The following is a 20,329-nucleotide window of genomic DNA, read 5'->3' as shown; positions in this document are numbered from 1 at the left end:
AGAGGGAGGGAGGCCAATGTCAACATTGATTCTGGTCTCCTGACCCCAATTCCAAGCATAGTTCTTAATGAAGGGGGATCGTGTGAGCCAGGCAAGGGACAACAGCATGTGTGTCTCAGTCTCCCTTTGTCCATGTCATAGGCCAGTTTGTTGTCACCCCCATGTGACCTCATCCTCAGTCCGTCCCCTGATGAAGGTCAGGGGTCCTGTGTTCTGACTGTTATGAAACCATCGCTCAGCACTGCACAAGGTGTTTGTCACTACACTGACAGCCCACTGTTGGCACCAGCCTGGATTCCCCAGGTACCAAGTCAGAACAGAGACGTCCCTGTCCCATCCTCAGCAGCTGAGGACTGTCTGCACCATGGCCCTGAGCACCCTGAGAGGACACAGAGCCTGCAATGGGACACAGAGGCTGTCAGAGACCAGGGGCTCATTCCCACGGAGATCCCCATACAGTGTCCCCAGCCTAAGGGTCAGGGCCAGGCCTAGCGAAGGACTGGTGGGGGCTGAGCCCGCGAGCAGGGCACAGGAGGCGGCAGCTGTGCAGAGAGTGCACAGGAGAGGGTTCCGGGCTATGGTGGGGACACCCTCAAGCTCTGCTTCCTGGGCCACAGCAGGAACGTCTCCGATGCATTTCCTACGGGCTCATTAGTACCTGGTGTCTCCATCAGTTTGCTCAGAGCCAGGTCTGAGTGTGACACTCAGAATGTGTCTGCTGCATCTCAGGGACGGAATGAACTGTCCTAACCTGCCAGTCTGGGGAAGGGACCTCAATACCTGTTGACTCCCCCCAGCACATGTCTCCTCCTCAGGTCTCACCTGGGCAGGTTCAGCCTTTCCCAGGGCCTTCCCCACTGTGGCACTGCTGCCCCTGCTGGTGACAAATCCCTTCTCACCTAAGGGCAGTCCATTCCAGTGCTGCACAAGAACAGCAGGAAGTGAGCTTCCTAGGAATGTCCAAATACTACTTATTGGAAAAATTTAAAAAAAGAAAATTAATAAGAGGGCCAAGCACAGTGGCTCACACCCATAAACCCAGCAGTATGGGAGGCTGAGGCGGGAGGATCACTTTAGGTCAGGAGTTCCAGACCAGCCTGAGCAAGAGCGAGACCCCAACTCTACAAAAAATAGAAGAATTAGCTGGGTGTGGTGGCGGCTGCCTGTAGTCCCAGCTACTCGGGGGCTGAGGCAGGAGGATCGCTGAGCCCGGGAGTTGGAAGTTGCAGTGAGCTACAAGGATGCCGCTGTACTCTACCTGGGTGACAGAGCAAGACTGTCTCAAAAAAAAAAAAGAAAATTAATTAAAGTAATTTATTTATTTAATGCAAAATGTTGAAAATATTATTTACATATGTAAGTGAAGTATCATTTTTATATATATTCCATTTTCAATAATACATCTTTGAAATTCTAACTGTGCTACATAGTAATAGCACATCTCAACTTAGATATAAAATTTCCTCAGAAAATACTTCATATTAATTTAGATTTCATAAAATTTATGGTTGATAAGGTAGATTTATATATATTTATTTTTATATATTCCATCATACTTAAAAATTTTCCGGTAACTGAACTGACCACCAAAATACCCTTTCCCTTCAATATTTGCATCTACGATGACAAAAGTGGCTCATGTTTTCTGCAAGAGTTGATTGAACTGGATTGAAAAGCACACCACTTTCAAAAATGCTACAACTCAGTCTGTTAACATTGAAATCAGTGGACAACTGCATACGCTGAGCAGCAACTGTGAACTTATCAATCCCAGCAAAGTGTTCTCCCAAAATTAGTGCAGCGTTTGGACCTAATTTATCCAATACCATGATTACAATGAAAATACTCTACATATTTTTTCGTGGTAGGATAGTGTGTAAAATTATGATTTGTATTATGAAAAGTTTCCATTTTTATATAAATTCTCAATCCTCTCATGATCACAAATAACCTCTGTGTTTACTTGATACTTAAATTTAGTGGATATTGGAGAAAAATCAGTATCATGTTTTGATGTTTAACTATTGAGTCTCTGACAAGGGTTCCTTTTGATTCAAGAAAACCCTGAATTGCAGTTAACACCCTGTGAACCTTTGTAAACTCCTGTGCGAGTCCCCAGTGAGCGCTGGGAGGAAGCTCAGGGTCACGCTGTCCATCGTCTTCTATTCCTTCCAGCAGGTGCCTACACAGCAGGTACAGACACGGGCTGAAGGATTTCAGCATCTGCATCTCGAGGCTCTCAGTCCAGTCTGCTGGGGAAACCTGAGCACAGAGGTTTGCAACACAAACTGTACAGTGGAAGGAATCGGTGAGAAGAACGTCAGTCTCTTGTTTCATAATTCCAACAAATCCAGATTTTTGACATCACACAGATAAAATACCGTGTACCGTGTCACCAACAGTTTTCTCGTATCCGTCATAAATTCTCCCTTTCATAGACACAAGAGATTCCGACACACCTGTGCCACTGATTCTGCATTTCGGGCTGTATTTCTTTGTAGATTTCAACGTCCCTTAGCTGTGACGTCCCCCAATATTGACGGTGCTGTGTCTCTTACATTGCACAGCTCATCTATAGCTTAAGAACAGGGCTTAGAATTGTTCAAATCTTGAATGAATGATTATAGGACATGGTGAACAAGGTCACAATGGGTCATGCATTTGGTGGTTAATTCAATGCTCAAAGGAGGGCAATTTCTTGCTTATTGAAAAAAAGCTCTTTCACTCTTCGTAAAATATGTTAAAATATCTCCGCATAATTGTCTTATAAAATTTCTATAATTAAAATAATAAACGTTTCCACTTCTCAACCTAAAAATAGATTTCTCATTGTGGTTCTGAAACCTGAATTGGGCACCAAGACTGTGGCTGCAGAGATCCAGGGCTGGCAGGGGCCACGTAGTGGCATTTTGTTGCCACAGGCACTGTGGGTGTGGTCACCAGGACACACAGCTGAGCTACAGACGTCATGAGAATGGTTTGGCAAGATCATGGGTGGGTCTAGTTAATCCTGCTGTCCCTAAACCTGAAGTAGAGGGGCAGCCCTGATTCTCATTCTTCTCTGTGTGAGCAGAAAGCTCTGCTTGAGGCAGACTAACGAGGGGACCGGGCCACGGCCGAGGCTGTGTGATGCACTGTGGGCCACGGAGCTCCCCGTGGACCTGAGCTGCCTATGGCCTGGGTGTGGCCTGACCCACCAGCCACAGCCTGGGCACTCACAGCAGCTCCCGCTGCATTTGAGAACTGAGTGACCACGAGGCACAAGGAACTGGCATAAAGACGTGGCCCAGATGGTGATGATCTGACCCATCCTGCCCACCCTTGACTCTCCCAGCCACAGCCTGGGCCTCCTGGGAGCTCCCTGGGACCAGCCGATGGAGGAAGACACAGCTCAGCTTGGTCGACAGAGGTTTCTGCACAGTATGTGGCCGCCACTGACAATAGACAGTTTTATTACTGCATGTCCACTCTGGGACATCCTGATAGCACTGGTGGAGGGAAGTTCTCCCAGTAAGGTGAGACATCGAGCAGTGAGCCCGGTTCATTTCACCCAGAAAGAGACATGGGCAGAGGTTCCCGATGCACGGTCAGGGCCTTCAGAAACACAATCAGAGTATTGATGAGAAATATGTCTGGAGGATAAACATGTGAATAGAGCTCCAGCAGTGGGCAAGGAGCACGAGGACACTTGTCTGCTACATAAATATTCACCGGAGTCTGACCACAGAAGGACATGATTTTAACAGTCACACGGACAGGATGGTGGCTGTGTGGACACCAGACAAACTCCTTCTCCAGCCCCTGCAGTTACTGCCGACGGGCTCAGTTACAAAGTGCCCTGGTGGCAGGGACAGAGGTTGTCCATGGGCTGAGTAATGTGGATGGCCACGCCTTGGAGCTGGCCTGGTGATAGCCACTGTGGAGGGACCATCTGCCAACAGCAGAGACCACGCTGCTCTCCGTGTGGTCCCATTCTCTGTGGGAAACAGCAGGTGCCTGCTTGAGATCAGTTTCATGAGTCCTCGTCCCTCATGGCAGGGAAAATTCTTTCTTCTCACCAGAACCGACATTTGCTCCAGAGGGAGACTGACTTCCTTGGCAACGGTGCTTCTGCCTCAATTATTACCTGGGCACTACAGAGTGCCCCCACTGTTAGGGTACTGCAGGGGGTCTCTGATGTGTGGTTGGGGCCATGTCTTCCAGGATGGGGCACATGCTGTAAGTCAGAGCCCAGTATGTGACACTTTGTCCCCACAGCCAGCATCCATGGGTCCAGGAACTTGGGTGGATTGCAGTGGCTCCACTCACTGATGTCCTCAGTGATCCACTAGCAACCATGTTATGTCCCCTCCCCCGCCTTCTGCTCCACTGGGCTGGAGGTCTCAGCTGCAAAGGAGGAGGCTTCTTCCAGGAGACACGACACTGAGTGCATTGAACTGAGGGCTGAGAGTTCCCCTGTCCCTCTGGGCTTTTCATGCCTGCACGGATGTCACCCTCTGCCTGTCCTTCCACTCAGACCCTCTATCCACAGCTCACACCCTGGGCAACAGGACAGTCTGGTCCCGCCAGCTCCAAATCCAGCCCTGACGCACCCTCTGCAGAGCCTGCCTGGAGGGCTGGAGGGACGGGCAGCCTGGGGGTCTCAGGTCCAGATGACCATGACCAGCCCTGCTCATGGCTGTGTCCACAGATATCCTTGGGCTGGAGGGAGAGGGTGACATAGACGGGGCAAAAGTTTGTGTCTCACTTCCCCATCTGCCTGTGTCACTGTGGGATGAGTACCACTGCTGTCCCGTGACTGACAGTAATAGTCAGCTTCATCTTCAACCTGAGCCCCAGTGATGGTCAAGGTGACTGTTGTCCCTGAGCTGGACCCAGAGAACCTCTCAGGGATCCCTGAGGGCCGCTCACTATCTTTATAGATCACCAGCACAGGGGATTGGCCTGGTTTCTGCTGGAGCCAGGAAGCATATTTTTTCGCCAGTGAATCTCCAGAGCAGGTGATCTTGGCCGTCTGTCCTGGGGACACTGACACCGAGTGCGGCTGTGTCAGCTCATCAGAGGCCACAAAACCTGCAAGAGAGGACAGGAGGGGGGCTTGAAGATGAAGGACCCATTCCCAGGGGGTCGCACCCTGAGGCTGTGCGGGGCTGAGCTCATGGATCAGGGCAGGCCGAAATCGGGGTCCTGTGGGGGCTGAGGCTGGGACCACACCTGTGCAGAGAGTGAGGAGGGGGAGCAGGAGAGAGGTCCAGGCCATGGTGAGACTCCAGAGCTCTGCCTCTGAGCCCGCAGGTGGGGAGGGACCTGCAGGGCTCTCTTATCAAAGGGAGTCTCTTCATGCAAATTTGCTCCCTTCCCTCTTGTGCCTTGTGGGTGGTTTTCTCCTGAGCAGAGCATGCAAATCCTTGTTTATTTTCCAAAGTGTTAGAGATGTCTAAGCTCTGAGCCTGAGAGCCTCACGCTGGTAATTTCTCAAGTTCATTAAAGGGCCAAGTGTTTATCAGGAATGGAGAGTGGATTTCACCTAATAGAAGGGCCTGGAAGGAAGCATCAGTCATGCCTTTTGCTCCTGAACTGCTCCAGGGGACTTGGAGCTATTCAGGTCCCCAAACCAAGGCCCACAGTGGCCCCTGGTGCCCACGGGAGGAATGTCACCCTATATGTGTCACTAGATCATGCGCAATGACTAGTTCTGAGTACTTAACATACTTTGGTGAGGGACTTATAATTGTAACATTGAAAAGATTTTCATGGTGTGTGAGGAGAACTAGGAGCCCTATGCCCAAGGCCCAACCTTCATTAGGGATCAATGTTGGAAGGTGAAACGTTTTTCCCCAGGTCCTCCACGCAGCAGAGAGTGGAGTCAGAGTCCCTCCAGGAGACTCACCTGGGAGCCTGGCCTTCCAGCCCTCCCTGCCCTGCCCCCACCTGAGCCACAACTCTTCCTCTCCCTCATCCCAGGGCTCAGGGTCTCTCTAGATGTCCCTTGCTAGTGCTGCCATCACAGAGTACCAAAGACCCAGTGGCCTAAGCAGCAAAACATATTCTCTGGCAGTTCCGAAGCTGGAATCCAACATAATGGCGTCTGTATGTTGCTTTCTCCTGAGGCCTCTGTCCTTGGCTTGCAGGGGGCGACCTTCTTGCTGTGTCCTCACAGGGTCTCTCCTCTGTATGGTCATCTCTGCTGTCTCATTTCTGTGTGTCCACATTATCTCTCCTTAAGAAGACACCTGCCAATTGGATCAGGGGACCCCCCCACCTCCTGCAATGTTCTAATTTCACTTAATCGCCTCTTTACAGACCCCGTGTCCAAATTCAGTTCCATACTGTGGGTAGGAGCTTCATCATATGAATCTCAGGGGGACACAATTCCCCAATATCCTTCCTCCCTGTGGACTCCCCAGAATCAGGTCTTTCTCACTTGTGAAATACACGCACCCCCACCCACCCGCCCCAAATCCTTCACTAACTCAACATCCACCGTGAGACCGAAATCTCATCTGAATATCATCCACATCAAGTGCGGGTGGGTCTCCAGGTCTGATTTACCCGTGGCTGTTAATAATAAAAGCACTTCTGTGGAGTTTCACCTGCCCTCCCTGTTGTGATCCGGGTGTTTGGAAAAGTCAAAGATCCTAGTTTATTTGCTAATATTGAAAGACACGGAGCAAATAAGTTTCAGCATCACGTGTGAGTTTGATGTGGGGTCATTGTGTGTGCACTCTCTTGATATCATCAAAGAAATAATTTAAATGCCCATGAATTGAATTTCATAAGCAGTCGCCATGGTGTATCTTGGCAGTGTATGGAAAAGAGCCATAGTTGATACAGAAAATGAAATTTAAAATACCAACAATTATATTGTTTGAAGAGGATAATATGTCCCAATCAATGAAGATAAGTCCTCATCAGAAACAGTAGAGTCAAAAGAAGATGAATCTCCCACATGCGTGTTAAACTACGGCTTCCAATTCTTGCCTTGAGCGTCAACGTGACGATGTGAAAATAAAGAAACCTGGCAATGGTTACGCAGAAGTGCAGTGTTTACCTACCTGACCTTGAGGTCTCCTTGTGGGTTGAGGGTGCCCTTGGTAGGAGGGAAGGAGATGCACAGTGAGACGTCCTCACACCAGGAACAAGGGGGAATTCTGTGTTCTTGCAAATGATGACTTGCCACACAAGCACGTGCATGGAATGTCCTCTAGCCTTGTCATGAATAATGCCTGGGATGTCCCGGGAAACACGTACTAGAAATGGCGAATGTGACGAACGTAGACATGGAGCACCAGGACAGGGCCTCACCCTTCCCTCCATCCCATGCACAGTCTCTAGGAAGCAGGGCTAGAGACAAGAACATGGGCCTATGTGATTTACTGAGGAATGTTCTCCATAGAAAGCAGAAAAGGAGAATGAAGAAGAGGGTGGGGAAGGCACAGAGGTGAAGTCTGGCTGCAGCCTACTCCTGTAGGGAGCTCTGAATGACAACTGCACCCAGGGTGTGTCCAGCTTGGCGGCCAGGGAGCAGGGCTTGTGTCCCCTGCACCAGGTGCTCATTTGCTCTGGGGGTGGCAGTTGTGGGTGTAACTTTCAGACACCCCTTCGTGAGACAACTTCAGTTGAGAACCCCTGGCTCACCTCCAGGGGAGGCTGCTGGCTGGGAGACGGGTGCACCAGCTATACGATGGCACCGACAGCACAGTGAGTCTTTGTGCATCGGAAAATGAGTATGAAAAAAGTGGAAGTTGAGGCCTTGGTCAAGAGTCAAGCTACCCAGGGGTGCACAGGTGGGGCAGAGTCACCCCAGGGCTGAAAGAAGACAGACACCTCCCCCACTATGACAGGCTGATCCTGGAGCCTTCCCATCTCCACGCTGTGCACGGTCTTCTTTATCCCCTGTGGGTGCAGGAAATAGCATGTGAGCTTTGTGGAAGGGAAATCGCTCGGGGTGAGAAGGGCCCATGAGGTCCCACGCCAGCAGCAGCGGGACACGCGGCTCTGAATAAGGAGGTGACAGGTGGCGCACCTTTTCAGAAATGTGTCTGGCAGGAAGCAAGATCCCAGCGAGGGGGGGAGGCCCGTGCACCTGTGTTAGGGAGCAGCTGGTCTCGTCCTGCGGACAGCTGCCCGTCACGGCAAGGCCAGGGCTGCACAGCCCTCCTGGCGCGTCAGCGGGGACATGCGCTGCTGTCTGCACACGCGGGACCAGCAGGCATAGAGGGGATGCTTCCGTCCCTGCTCCAGGACGCTAAGACAACCAGAGAATCCGCCTGCAGCTGCTTGCTGAGTGCCCTGTCAGCTGCACCCACATAGTGTTTGGACAACACAGTTAATGGGGAACAAACAGGCAAGAGTCACTTTGGACTTGAGTCTATTTCCTCATGTTCTGAGATTTTTGTTCCATCGAGATTTACAGAAATGAGATAGCATCGATCCCAGAAGAGGTAACTTGCCAATTTTTATTATCCACTCTATCTCCCAAATTGTGTCAAAACTTGTCCAGATGTTTTTACATTATGCTCAGCAGGCAAATTGTGATATTCTCCATTTTCTTTGTATCACCAATGTGATCTTAAAAGGTCACCCATGCGATGCTCCAGGGCCATGGATTTGGGACTGAGTGTGCGGACAGGGGCAGGGAAGGATCCGTGCATGGACACAGAAGTGACCTTGCTCAGATTGTCACCCACAGACGCATGAATCTGCCCACAAGTAACAGGGACTAAATTGCTTAAACTGCAAGTTCCAGGTTACTGTAATCAGAGACCATATTTGATATTTTGACCCAGGAAGAGTTGTGATAGTGACTTCTGACCATCTCTGGAACTACTGTCTGGTTGTTACCCATGAAAAAATTGTCTCATCCTACCAGAACACAAGAAGGATTATAAACGCAGCTGCATATTCCATAGAAAAAACAGGGAGAGAGCAGGAGCATATCAGAGGTGGACAGAAAGCCCAGCCATTTCCATAGTAGCAGGGAGGGTAGGGCTGTTGCCGAGGCTATTTCAAGAGAGTAAACACTCTCCTCACCCTGCACTGCACAGATGAGCAGCTGCAGTTACAGTGAGTGCAGAGCCTAGAAATGCATTTGGTGAAGACTCTCTATACGGTGTCTGAGCTTTGATCAATTACACATAGAAAGACCAAGAAATTTGTTTAAATTTAAAATGCTCTGATAAAGAGAAATAGTTACTGGGTTTCACAACAGCATGAGATTTGCAAGACATGGGGCCCAGCTAGCCTGGGGGAAATAAAACAAAGAAACAAATTAACAAAATTCAGAGTTATTAAGAAGACAATGTGGAAAGGAGAAGTTTGAAGACAGGCCCAGTTGAAATTTCTTCCAGGAAAACTCAATTTAGGGTTTACCTCTGAGTTGCTTGACAGCCCAAGTGATGGAGCGGTCAAGATGGCTCAGGTCCCTGGGCAGGGTCCTCTGTCCTGTTCCTGTTGTGAATTCCTTTCTCTCTGTCGTTCCAGACAGGCTGGGGGCAGCCCCAGGGCCCCATGGACCCTTCCGTCTGACTCAGGGATGCTGCCCCCGGTGGGAGCTCTCCCTTTCCTTGAGCTCACCTATGTCTGCCAAAGAGGTCAGGGACAATGGCTGGTCCCCTCAGACCAGGGCCTGGCCCCCTGCTTGGCCTCTGAATGCAGCCCCCCCTGACAGCTTGGCTGCAGCTTCAGGAGCAACCCTGAGCCAGGACCGTGGCACCAGCTGCTCTCAAGTTCTTGGGGCACCAAACTAATAGGTCCCAAATATTTTTTCCCTGACATACTGTTTTAGGAATAATGTCGGTGCAGCAGTAGACAATGGATGTGCTTTATTTTTAATGTACTCGGTTTAATTGAAGTCTGTGAAATCTAAACTATAGTAATGGCCATGTTTAAAAATGAGCTCAAAAAATTCCAGAAAATTTCAATATTGAATCGAGGACATGTCTCAGTGTTGTTAGAATTGATTGTCTCGGAAGAGTAAGCAGGATTCCAACCAGAAAATGACTGTCCCTGTAGAGATTAGATGTGCTCAATGTCAACAGGGCAGGGGTCACTCCAGGTGACTCTTTCCCGTGGGGCCATTTGGACTCTCCATCCTATGGGGACACAGTGCACTTGTGGGTGTTTGCGGAACAGGGGTTCAGTGCTGAGAGGGGAGGGGCGATGCTGAGAAAGCACAGACTGTGTCACCCAAACTCTCCCCGGCGCAGCAGCCTGAGGTTTTGGAGCAAAGAGAAAGGACAAGAAGAAAAAAAGTGACATCTTCCTCTTTGTTTTCAATCCCCTGAAAACACCTTCAGATCTTGTCACAAGGTGACTGCTTCAGTACAGACCTGCCGAGCATCAACCCAGCAGGGAGGCCACCTTCACTAGAGCGTGGCGGAAACCGGGTTGGGTAAGACGGCGTTTCTGGAAACTTCCCTAATGACTCCTCTCCAGGCTGGTCCTCATGGCGTGGGAGACGGGGAGGCATTTAGGGTGAGGATTCCCCCAAACAGCAGGGGCTGCACCCAGCAGGCAGCTCCTTGTCGCAGAGCCCCCGCCTTTGCAGAGCTGGGCATAGTTGCACATCTGGGACCACGTCACACAGGGAAGAGGGAGCTGCCATCGTCCTAGATGATCCACCAGAGAGCAGGCTGGACTTCAGGGAGGGGCAGGAGGGGCTGGGAGAGGAGCGGATCCCCAGGCGTGTGGCCTGCAGCCCCCTCTGCACAGGGAGGGGAAGCATCTTCTGAGCAGGAGGGGCTGTGAGCTCAGGGCGGGTTTTGGTCTCACTTCCCCAGGCACTTGCACCACCGTGGAGAGCGTTACCACTCCTGTACGAGCTGCAGTGATAGTCAGCCTCGTCCTCAGCGAGGAGCCCTGAGATGGTCAGGGAGGCCGTGTTGCCGGACTTGGAGCCAGAGAAGCGATCAGGGATCCCCGAGGCCCGAGTATTCACATTATAAATCAGGAGTTTGGGGGCCGTGCCCGGGTGCTGTTGGTACCAGGAGACATAGTTATACTTCCCAATGTCACTGCTGGTTCCAGCACAGGAGATGGTGACCGACTGTCCCGGATTCCCGGACACGGAGGAAGGCTGGGTGAGGGCAGACTGGGCCCCGGACCCTGAAAAGAGGGAGAAACACAGTCTGGTGAGTCCGTGCGGGGCCCCAGGGGAGCCTGAGGAGCAGGAGACCAAGGGTCAGCCCAGAGATCCCCGAGGCCCCTTCCGCGGAAGTGTCACCTGTGCCCTGAGTGAGGAGGGAGAGGAGGAGCAGGGCCCAGGCCATGGTGGAGACGCCCCCAGAGCGCTGCCCTGAGACCAGCGCTGGGCCTGCTCCAGCCTCTCTTATCCCTGCTCAGAGGAGGGGCCTCCATGCAAGCCCTGCCCTGGGCCTGCACTCAGGGACTTCTGGGTCCCTGCACAGCAGGGCTCAGCTGAGGGCCTCGAAACTCACAGTTTGTTTATTCTGATGAGAGGAACTTGATTTCTTTGTACCTGGTTTGCGTGGGAGAGATAGATCTGCTGAAGTCCCTCAGCCTGGTGAGCTCCTGGTCTTTCAGTGTCTCTGCTGTGAAGTGACTATGTCTCTGTGGCCCTCCCAGGCTTGGTGCACGCCCTGTAGTGCCCTCTGCTCGGCCCCCATCTCCTGGGTCTCTCTACTGTTAGGACATGGGACCACCCTCGCAGTGGAAACACCTGCTGTGCTGTTGGTCTCAGGTCTCCCCAGCTTATCCCTGTCCCCACCCCACCCCCACCCTTTGTGCTGAAGCATCTGCAGCATCGAATCCCTCAAGCACATCAGTCACCCCCAGGCCACCCACCTGCAAACCCCAGGGAGCGTCCATGGGCACGTGGGGGAGGAATCCCGCAGAGGGATCAGGAGTTGCAGAACGTGCCACCACCCTGACTTTGAGTCTGCTGCTCTGAATTCTGACATTGCCACGTGTGAGCAGGGGACTTTTCCCTTCTGGGTCTCCAGTTCTCAGCCTGAGAAATGAGGACCACCAAGTCCACTCTGCACCGTCCATGTGCCAGGGAGATGTGCCCAAGTGTGAGACAGGGCAAGTTGGTGACAGACATTACTGTGTGACAACAGTGATAGTCACCATGAATCTCTGACTTATTGAAAGATTTAATAACATTTTACTGTGATTCGATTTTTAGGGTCACTGGGATGTTTGTTTGCTGCTTTCTCAGTCTCCCCATCTCAGGACACCCTCGGGCACCACACAGCTGACCTCTCTCCCCGCTGGGAGGGTGAGGAGGCCCCGACGTTCCATGAACATGTGTGTGTGTTTATTCCCTCAAAATTTCTCAACGTGTTCAGCTTCTCTTGTTTTCCCCCTTGCCAATGATGAAACTCCTCTCATATTCTAAATTAAACTGACTGCTGATGAGTTCAAGTCCCGTCTCAATACTGTGACACACAGGACCCTGTCTCCCCTCCTGGGTTCACCTATAAACCACAGCCAGTGCACAGAGCAGCTATTCGAGGACCAGGACAAGGAACACACATGCAAATGGCACCAGCATTTCAAATACCGCAGAATCAGTATGAGACCCCCAGTGTTTCTCTGTGTGCCCCACCCTGGGCTCAAGGCAGCCCCAAACCTGAAGGGACACAGCCCTGAGGACAGAAAGGAGTCCACACGTGCCCTCTTGGTCAGGCTGGGCGATGGGAAAGGAAACTCCTGGTGCCCACAGTGAGCTGGGGAGATGCACGTTTTCTTTGCCTATAGTTTTTCTCTCTCTTTCTCCATATCCCAGACTCCCAGGTAGTCTATGGGGTGGCTACAGTGACAGTGGAGGTAACAGGAAATTTTCTTCTTATTTCAAGGGCTGTTCTCCCATGAGGGAAGCACAGACCCCTGTGGCACGTTTCTCCTCTCCTCGGGCCACTGGGCCCCTGTAACTGGCTCATTAAGGAAGTTCCTGCTCTGCAAGGGAAGTAGAGTTGCAACGTTGGGACCAGAGGACCAACAAGACATCAACCAGGGACTGGACACACCAAGAGAGTGTGGACAGGGATGAGCTCAGGAAGCAACTGTGTGACTCGAGTATGCATTCTGGCTTCAGCCCCACACTGAGCAGGCACGGATCTGGGGATGCGAGAGACTTTGAGAATAAAATTCACAGGTGAATCACAATTCAGATCCCACCTAGAACACGCAGTGGTGCACACCCAGCACGGATGTAAATAGCAGGACAAAGGTTTTTATATTTATATATTAATATAAATCATAGTTATATGGACAACCTCATCCACAGAAGATGGTTTGGACCTTACGACCTGAACCCCCTTAGTAGTTTCTGCAAACACAACCATCAACATAGGATGTAAAGATCCCAATGCTTGAAGACATAATATTGCATATGTTGAGGATAGAACCAAAAGTCACTTGACATTCTAAAAAGCAGGAAAACTTGAAGTGACATGTGAGAGACAATGGACAGATGATTACCCAGAGACGACACAGTTGGCATTATCTGAAAAAGGCTTTAGAGCAGCTAGTATAAAAGTATCCCAAGAAATAAGGGAAAACACTGTTGAAATGAATGGCAAGAAAGTTTCCAAAAATAATAAATGATATAAAAGAAGATAAAGTGGAGATGCTAGAGAAACAACAAACTGAAATCACACCCACCACTCGCTACCAAAACTGGATGAGACATTGCAGAAGAAAACATTAGGGCCTGTGAAGCCATAGCAAGAGAAACTAGTCAAAGGGAAACAGACAGAAAAAATCTCCTCAAAACAGAAAAAAGGAGCAGTGATTCGTGGGATGACTGTATGATGCCTGCTGTCCATGTTATTGAATCTCCAAGGGGAAAGATGCAGAAAGAGAAATAATGGCAGAATAACTGACTGAGCCTAACGAAAGCTACAATCCGAGTTTCAAGCAACTCAGTGAATTTGAATAACAGAGATGGAAATCACACAAGGTTCATTGTCACCAATTTTCTTGTGTTGGCAGAAGTGCTTCCAGAGCCCTCTCCAGGCTTCAGTGACTGCTCAATTATTAATAAAATCTCGACAATGGCAATTCGTTCCCTGAAGAGTCTCTCATAAAATTTTTTCCACTCATTTTTCTCAGGCTGCACAACAGCAATTGCAAGAACAAATTTCTCTCTGCCCATCATGGGTGCCAGATTCACATCATGGCACCACAGGAGACTCATGTCCAAACAGCCTGTTGGACACAGAAAATGCACCTGGGGGAATCAAGTTACTGCACTGAATGTGGGTGAACACACCTGAGTGTGACCCTCCTGAAACTCCGCTAAACCGCAGGGAGAGTTTAGGATACACGTTTACACACAGAATGTCGGAAACACAGTAGAGAGAGCATCACAGACGTGGAGACAGGGAAGCAGATTGACAAGTGTTAACTGCCTTAGTCCCGAGACAGCTCCTTCCCGCATCTGCAGTGACAGCCACCGGAGAAGCCCTGTAGGAATGTGGGTGCCCTGAGGCTGGAGCAGGGTGGGGGAGGAGTGACATTGGAAGGAGCAAGTGGAGCTGTCGGAGCGGAAGGTGGGTGTTGGGTCCTCTGCCCTCCTGGCAGGGAGGCTGAGTCCTGGCTCACTCCTGAGCAGGTTGGTTCTCGACAGGGGGTGACACACACCTCTCTGCACGAGGCCAGGCCAGGCAGAGCAGGCAGCGTGGGCACCACGACAGCACCGTGTGCTCACGAAAGCTGAGTCCTGCGCCCAGCCCTCTGCACTCACCCTTCCCCGTTCTTCCCTTTATTGTAAGGTCAAAGTGCCCAGCTCATTTCTGAAGAAGCTGACAGCGACAAGATTCCGACAGCACTGGTGTGATCTGAAAGCCGAGATGTGCCATCCAGGTGTGTCTGACCCAGACTCTCACCTGTACTCTCCGCTCTGCACCGGGCTGGCCTTGATCGTGAGACAGGGGAAGACAGAGACAGAGCCAGTGGCGGGCACGGCCACTCCTGCTGCTCTGGAGAAGCTGAGGCTGAGGCCGCGGCCCCTCCCTGCTCCTGCAGCTCGTCCCCTGCGTGTGCAGACAGCGGGAGGGGAGCAGGGACGATGCGCCTCAAGGGCGGTTCCTCGGAGGCCCCAGGATGGGAGCAGAGTTAGGATTTCGCTGTCTCCAAACATTGTTCCTAACAGTGAATATTATGTTTTTATTTGTTGGTGTGCAGTGGGGGGACGGTAGCATTTCCATGTCATCAAACCTCCAAGGGTTCTCTGCCCTGGACTGTGATGGAAGAAGACACGTCAGGCACGAGCGAGCGCCAGCCAGCTGGTACTAGACAACCCACTATGGAGATCTGTGCACGGAACACCGTTCTCTTGTAAACACGAATGAAGTTGTGACCAACGCCGCGATGAGACGAACCTCAAACATTGCGCCAAGTGAGAGACGCCAGGTCCAAAGGGCCACCTAGTGTATGACCCACATGTGGGCCATGCCCACCATGGGCACGTCCTTAGACACAGAGTGTGGGTGGCAGGGCTCAGGGACGTGGGAAACCGGGTGTGGCAGGTAGCGGGTGAGGTGCTTCTGGGATTGCCGAGCACTGAGCGCGGCACTCGCCTATCGATACACTCACGGCCACTGACTCATACAGCTTAAAGTGGTGCAATTTATGGAACAGGATGGTATTTCCCCAAAAAGTGTAAAGTCCTAGTGGCTTTATTGATCCTACACTCTTTCAAACGATTCAGAAAATAAACAAATTTTGTGTGCATTTGTGTGTGTGTATATACACGTGAAAAACATGTACAGACACATAGACAAATACATATATGCTGCATACGTGATATACATACACAAAAATATATGCCTATAGATATGTATAGATAGACATACACAGAGAGAAAGGATAAAAACCATTTATCACAAAATGTTAACAGTTGGTGATTCTGGGACTAGGTTATTCACGAATCTTTTATGCTATTCTTTTCAAATTTTCTTTAAACATGTAATTATTTCCAAGTAAAATGATACCAAAGAATAAAGCAAATGAGACCCTGAGATTATTAATGAGGTGTCTGAGTGAGCTCACAGGAGTTTTGGTCTCACTTCCCTGTGAACTTGGACCACTGTGGCTAGTGTCACTTCCTGCATAGGAGCCGCAGTAATAGTCAGCCTCGTCCCCGGCCTGGGCCCCGCTGATGGTCAGGGTGGCCGTGGTCCCTGAGTCAGAGCTTGAGAATCGCTCAGGGATCCCTGAGGGCCGGTTGCTGTTACCATAGATGACCAGCACAGGGGCCTGGCCCGGCTTCTGCTGGTACCAGTTTGGATAGTAGCTACTTAAGCTGTCTCCCTGGCAGGTGATCCTGGCCGTCTGTCCCAAGGCCACAGACACTGCAGGCACCTGAGTCAGCTGAGAGGCCACAGAACCTGCAAGAGAGGACAGCAGAGGTGAGTCTGAGGGTGAGGGTCTCGTTCCCAGAGGGCCCCACACCCTGCAGCATCCCCTGTGCTGAGCTGAAGGTCGGGGCCAGGCTGACCCCTGGTGCTGTGGGTGCTGAGCCTGGGGCAGCACCTGTGCAGAGAGTGAGGAGGGGGAGCAGGAGAGGGGTCCAGGCCATGGTGAGACCCCGGAGCTCTGCCTCTGAGCCCACAGCACAGCTGGGCTCCCCCAGGCCTCTCTTATTCCTTCCCAGGCCCTGTGGGGCAGGGAGTGTTTGGTGTTTACGCAAATTCACGTCCCCTGGGCCTCCTCCTTGGGGGACATGCCTCACCCAGCTGTGGGGGCAGCACAGGGACTGAGCAGGAAGGGGTGGGGCCCCAGCTTCCTCCATGTGCTTCTCAGGTCAGCAAATCTGCCTCGGCCTCCAAGGCCTGAGGTCACATTCACCTTCCTGGGGACTGACCCCAGGACTCCTATCCCAACCCTCCTGGCTGTGGTCTGTCCTGGGCCAGGCTCGGCAGGGCCGTGTCCCTTCCAGGAGCCTGGCCATTGGGCTGCGCTGGGTGCTGTGAGATAACTGACCACACCTGACCCAGCATAAGGGGTCCCAGACCATCCTCTTCCTCCTCCTCCATCTCCCCTTTGGGTCCCCAGACTCAGTGAGGTCCCACCTGGTCATTTCATCCAAATGCCGGTCTCTGTTGTTAGGATCACAGTGAATCATTCAGTGCAGGGTCGTCTGCTTGTTGAACAACCGCCTGCCTTTGAGGATGCGTCATAGCTCCTGGTCTCATTGCGCACACGCTGTGGCTCCTTCTGTGACATCCCCGCCCCCACAGTGGACTAGCAGTTGTCACCCTCAGCTCTTCCATTGTTCATTTCATTCTCATCAATGTCTTATGTAAACTTGGAAACAGCACAGGAAATCCACACCTGACTGAGGATCCCACCTTAGGCCCCATGGTCATTGGGAGGGTCCCAGGGCCACTGTCTCTGCACAGGGTGTGAGGTCTGGAGGGGAGTGGTCAGTGGTCCCTCCACCCAAGAGGATCCTGCCACTGCACCAAGGACAGGCCCCACCTGGGCAGCCCCAGCCTGTCTCCTGCTGCTGCAGCTGCAGCTCTGCCGCCCCCTGCTGGTGGAGGAGACTCAGAGCAGGAGCTTCCCTAATCCAGGTCCCCCCACAGCACCTGTCACCTGGTGGGTGGGGACCAGTCAGTCCAGCCTCACTCTGTGGCAGTGTGACCCCCTGCCCTGCCCCGGCCTGCACACAGAGGTCCATGTGCGGTGTGCAGGGAGGTGGGGCAGGTGCGGGTTCTGTAACCCTGTGAGTGTGGAAATTTCCTTCTCTGATCCCGGGTGTTTCACAGAGGAAAGGCAGCGCAGGACCGGCTGTGGCTCTTCTGCAAAGTGCCAAGGTCCGGAGAAGCATCTGTGCCACCCTGTAGTGACCCAGACTCCCTCCGTATTTAGGAACCGAACTCACTATCCACCCTCCCAGTGAGAGCAGCACCAATCCACTGGGACCCTTTGATGTTTGTGTCACTAGAGCTCAGTCGTGCACTTACGTAGTCATCATCATTGTCATCATCATCCTCATTACTCTCTGACGTGATTATTCTATTTCATCACCCACAGTGGGTGTGCTGAGAGCGTTTCTACACTGTCGCAGCCTGGGGTTCTGATGAAACGGGGAGTCTCCTGCTCACCCTGACCTGGGAAGCCCGTTCCCATCATGAGGGAACATGCTCTGTGCTGAGCCCCTTCCCTGGATCCCGCAGGGGACGGACAGGACCCTCAGGCTGTGCCGCTCACTGGGACTCCTGCTGCGTCTCTCGTGAGTCATTAAACCACTCTGTGGAATTCGTACCATTTAATGCGGAAAGAAAAATCATTTCTTGGGGGTAGAATGAGCCTCCCTATTTCACAGCAGACAGGTTGAGGCCCAGAGACCACATTGCCCAGTGGAACGCAGCAAAACTGGGGCATATCCAGGGTTGACCCAGGTGTCCTGAGCTCAGACGCTGGGCTTTGGGGGCAGAGCTGGACCAGGGTGGGCAGGGAGGAGATGTGGGGGATGGTGGCCACATGGCTGTGTCCCCGCATCTCACTGCCATCCCCCGTCCTGGCCTTGGCCATCGTGAGGGGCCCCCCGGGCCTGCAGCTGCTGGGGTCAGCGGGGTTGTGCCCAGGAGAGAGCTGAAGAGTGCGTGGGGACGGGGGGCCACTGTGGCTCTGCAGGGCCTGGTCCCCCTGATTCTCTCTGCTCTGTGCCTGCTCCCCTCTCTCCTGAGCAGGTGGGGCAGGGTCTCATGGCTCCCTCTACTGGGGCAGCTCAGTATTCAGGAGACCACGGGGCCTGCAGGCTCAGGGGAGGGTGGGCTCATCCTCAGGGTCCTCCCTGCAGCATCCCCTGGGCTGAGCTCAGGGTCGGGCCAGGCCCGGGGTCCCATGGAGGCTGATCCTGGGGGCAGGGACACAGCAGCCCCTGCGCATGGAGTGAGGAGGGAGGGCAGGAGAGGGGTCCAGGCCATGGGGAGACCCCAGGGCTCTGCCTCTGAGCCCACAGCTGGTCAGGGCATCCTGAGCTCCGTCATTGTCCCAGGAAGGATGATGTGCTGGGAGCACTGAGTTCTACGGAAGCCGGTGTGGTCTGGACAGGCGCTGGGCAGTTGCGACAGACCCTGTGTGGCTGCAAACACCAGCACACGTGCCACCGGGCCTTTGTGCATGCAACAAACTTTGATTCTTCCCCATTTCCATTCTACCTATAAATGTATAAAATAACATGTCACATCCTGAGGTAGGGAATGACATAGACCCGTATCACTGTTACAGACTAACAGACTCACGGGTTGAGGCTGCTTTTTTTATTTGGTTTTGTTCTGTTTTTTTGAGACAGGGTCTCACTATGCTGGCCAGAGTAGAGTGCAGTGGCATCATCACAGCTCTCTGCAACCTTAAGCTCTTGGGTCAAAAGATCCTCCCTCCTTGGCCTCTCAGAGTGCTCAGATTATGGGTGTGAGTGACCGACCCCAGCCCAGGGTTGGCTTCTGAATCCATTTGATTTATTGTCACCGTCCTGCAAGGTTTACCCTGGAAGGTGGCGGTAGATACACGCAGATGCGCTGCATTTGCTGTGTTCGCCTGATGCGGGACCTGCACTTGCAGACTCCCACGCTGCAGCTGCACACGATGCACCCCGATGCAGAAGCTGAGTTCAGTGACCCTGTCACAGAGCACGGCCAGAAACGGCGCGATTCAGGAGGTTGGACAACAGTACATGATTATCCTTCTTCCCCTCAGCGGCTTAACTCTCCCTTCCCCTTCACAATACGGTCCATGGTGGCTGGCCCCATGCAGACGTCGGGAGAACATTCCAGGGCTCCGCCATGTTTTAGTATTTGGATCCAGTGTGCACGCAGGGCCAGGTCTGTTGGAGATCTGGGCAGACACAGGCATCGGCGTGTGGAACATGGGCACTGAGAGTCACCCCTCCTCAGCAGCTGGAATGTGCAGGGTCCAGTTCTTTGGAGCATCTGAGCACCTCCCATGAAAGGAAGGACACGTTACTACCTCCCAGCTGCCATGGGGGGAACCATGAAGTCTGTACGGTCACTCTGGTTGGTGGAAGGGGCATTATTCACGTGGTGGATGTTGCTCAAAATGAATCTCAAAGACGAGAAAAGTTTCCTAAATGTTCCCAGGTCCCAGAGCGGGAAGGCTGTGCGGCAGGTCACACAGGGGTGTGAGCTGTGCTGCTCTCTGAGCCTAGAACCCAGCGGGCTCCTCCGTGTGCGGGGCTGGGGATGGGAGCAGAGACCTGCATTTATGTCAAGCTCCCACAGGTGATCCCAGGGTAGACCCATGGGGTGTGCGACCTGCATGCCTTTTATAATGAGATTTACACGCCTTTTGCAAAGGTTTGTTCTGTCCTTGCTACACCTGAGACCCTCGT

The 20,329-nt window shown here is 52.3% G+C and overlaps 3 gene segments (V, D, J or C); all 3 read right to left on the bottom strand.

Moving 5' to 3' along the window:
• Positions 1–339: 339 nt before the first annotated feature.
• Positions 340–5,288, bottom strand: LOC105823251. The segment is given in 3 exon segments: positions 340–396; positions 4,748–5,073; positions 5,215–5,288. Coding segments are annotated over 3 exon segments (429 nt in total).
• Positions 5,289–10,341: 5,053 nt separating this feature from the next.
• LOC105823249 lies at positions 10,342–11,309 on the bottom strand. The segment is given in 3 exon segments: positions 10,342–10,367; positions 10,774–11,106; positions 11,225–11,309. Coding segments are annotated over 3 exon segments (405 nt in total).
• A 403-nt stretch (positions 11,310–11,712) lies between these two features.
• LOC105823248 lies at positions 11,713–16,564 on the bottom strand. The segment is given in 3 exon segments: positions 11,713–11,808; positions 16,090–16,358; positions 16,504–16,564. Coding segments are annotated over 3 exon segments (411 nt in total).
• Positions 16,565–20,329: the final 3,765 nt, after the last annotated feature.

This window comes from Propithecus coquereli, unplaced genomic scaffold (genome assembly GCF_000956105.1).
Source record: "Propithecus coquereli isolate 6110/MARCELLA unplaced genomic scaffold, Pcoq_1.0 Scaffold663, whole genome shotgun sequence".
In the NCBI taxonomy this organism is placed as follows: Eukaryota; Metazoa; Chordata; class Mammalia; order Primates; family Indriidae; genus Propithecus; species Propithecus coquereli.
This window is presented reverse-complemented; position numbering and strand designations above follow the sequence as displayed.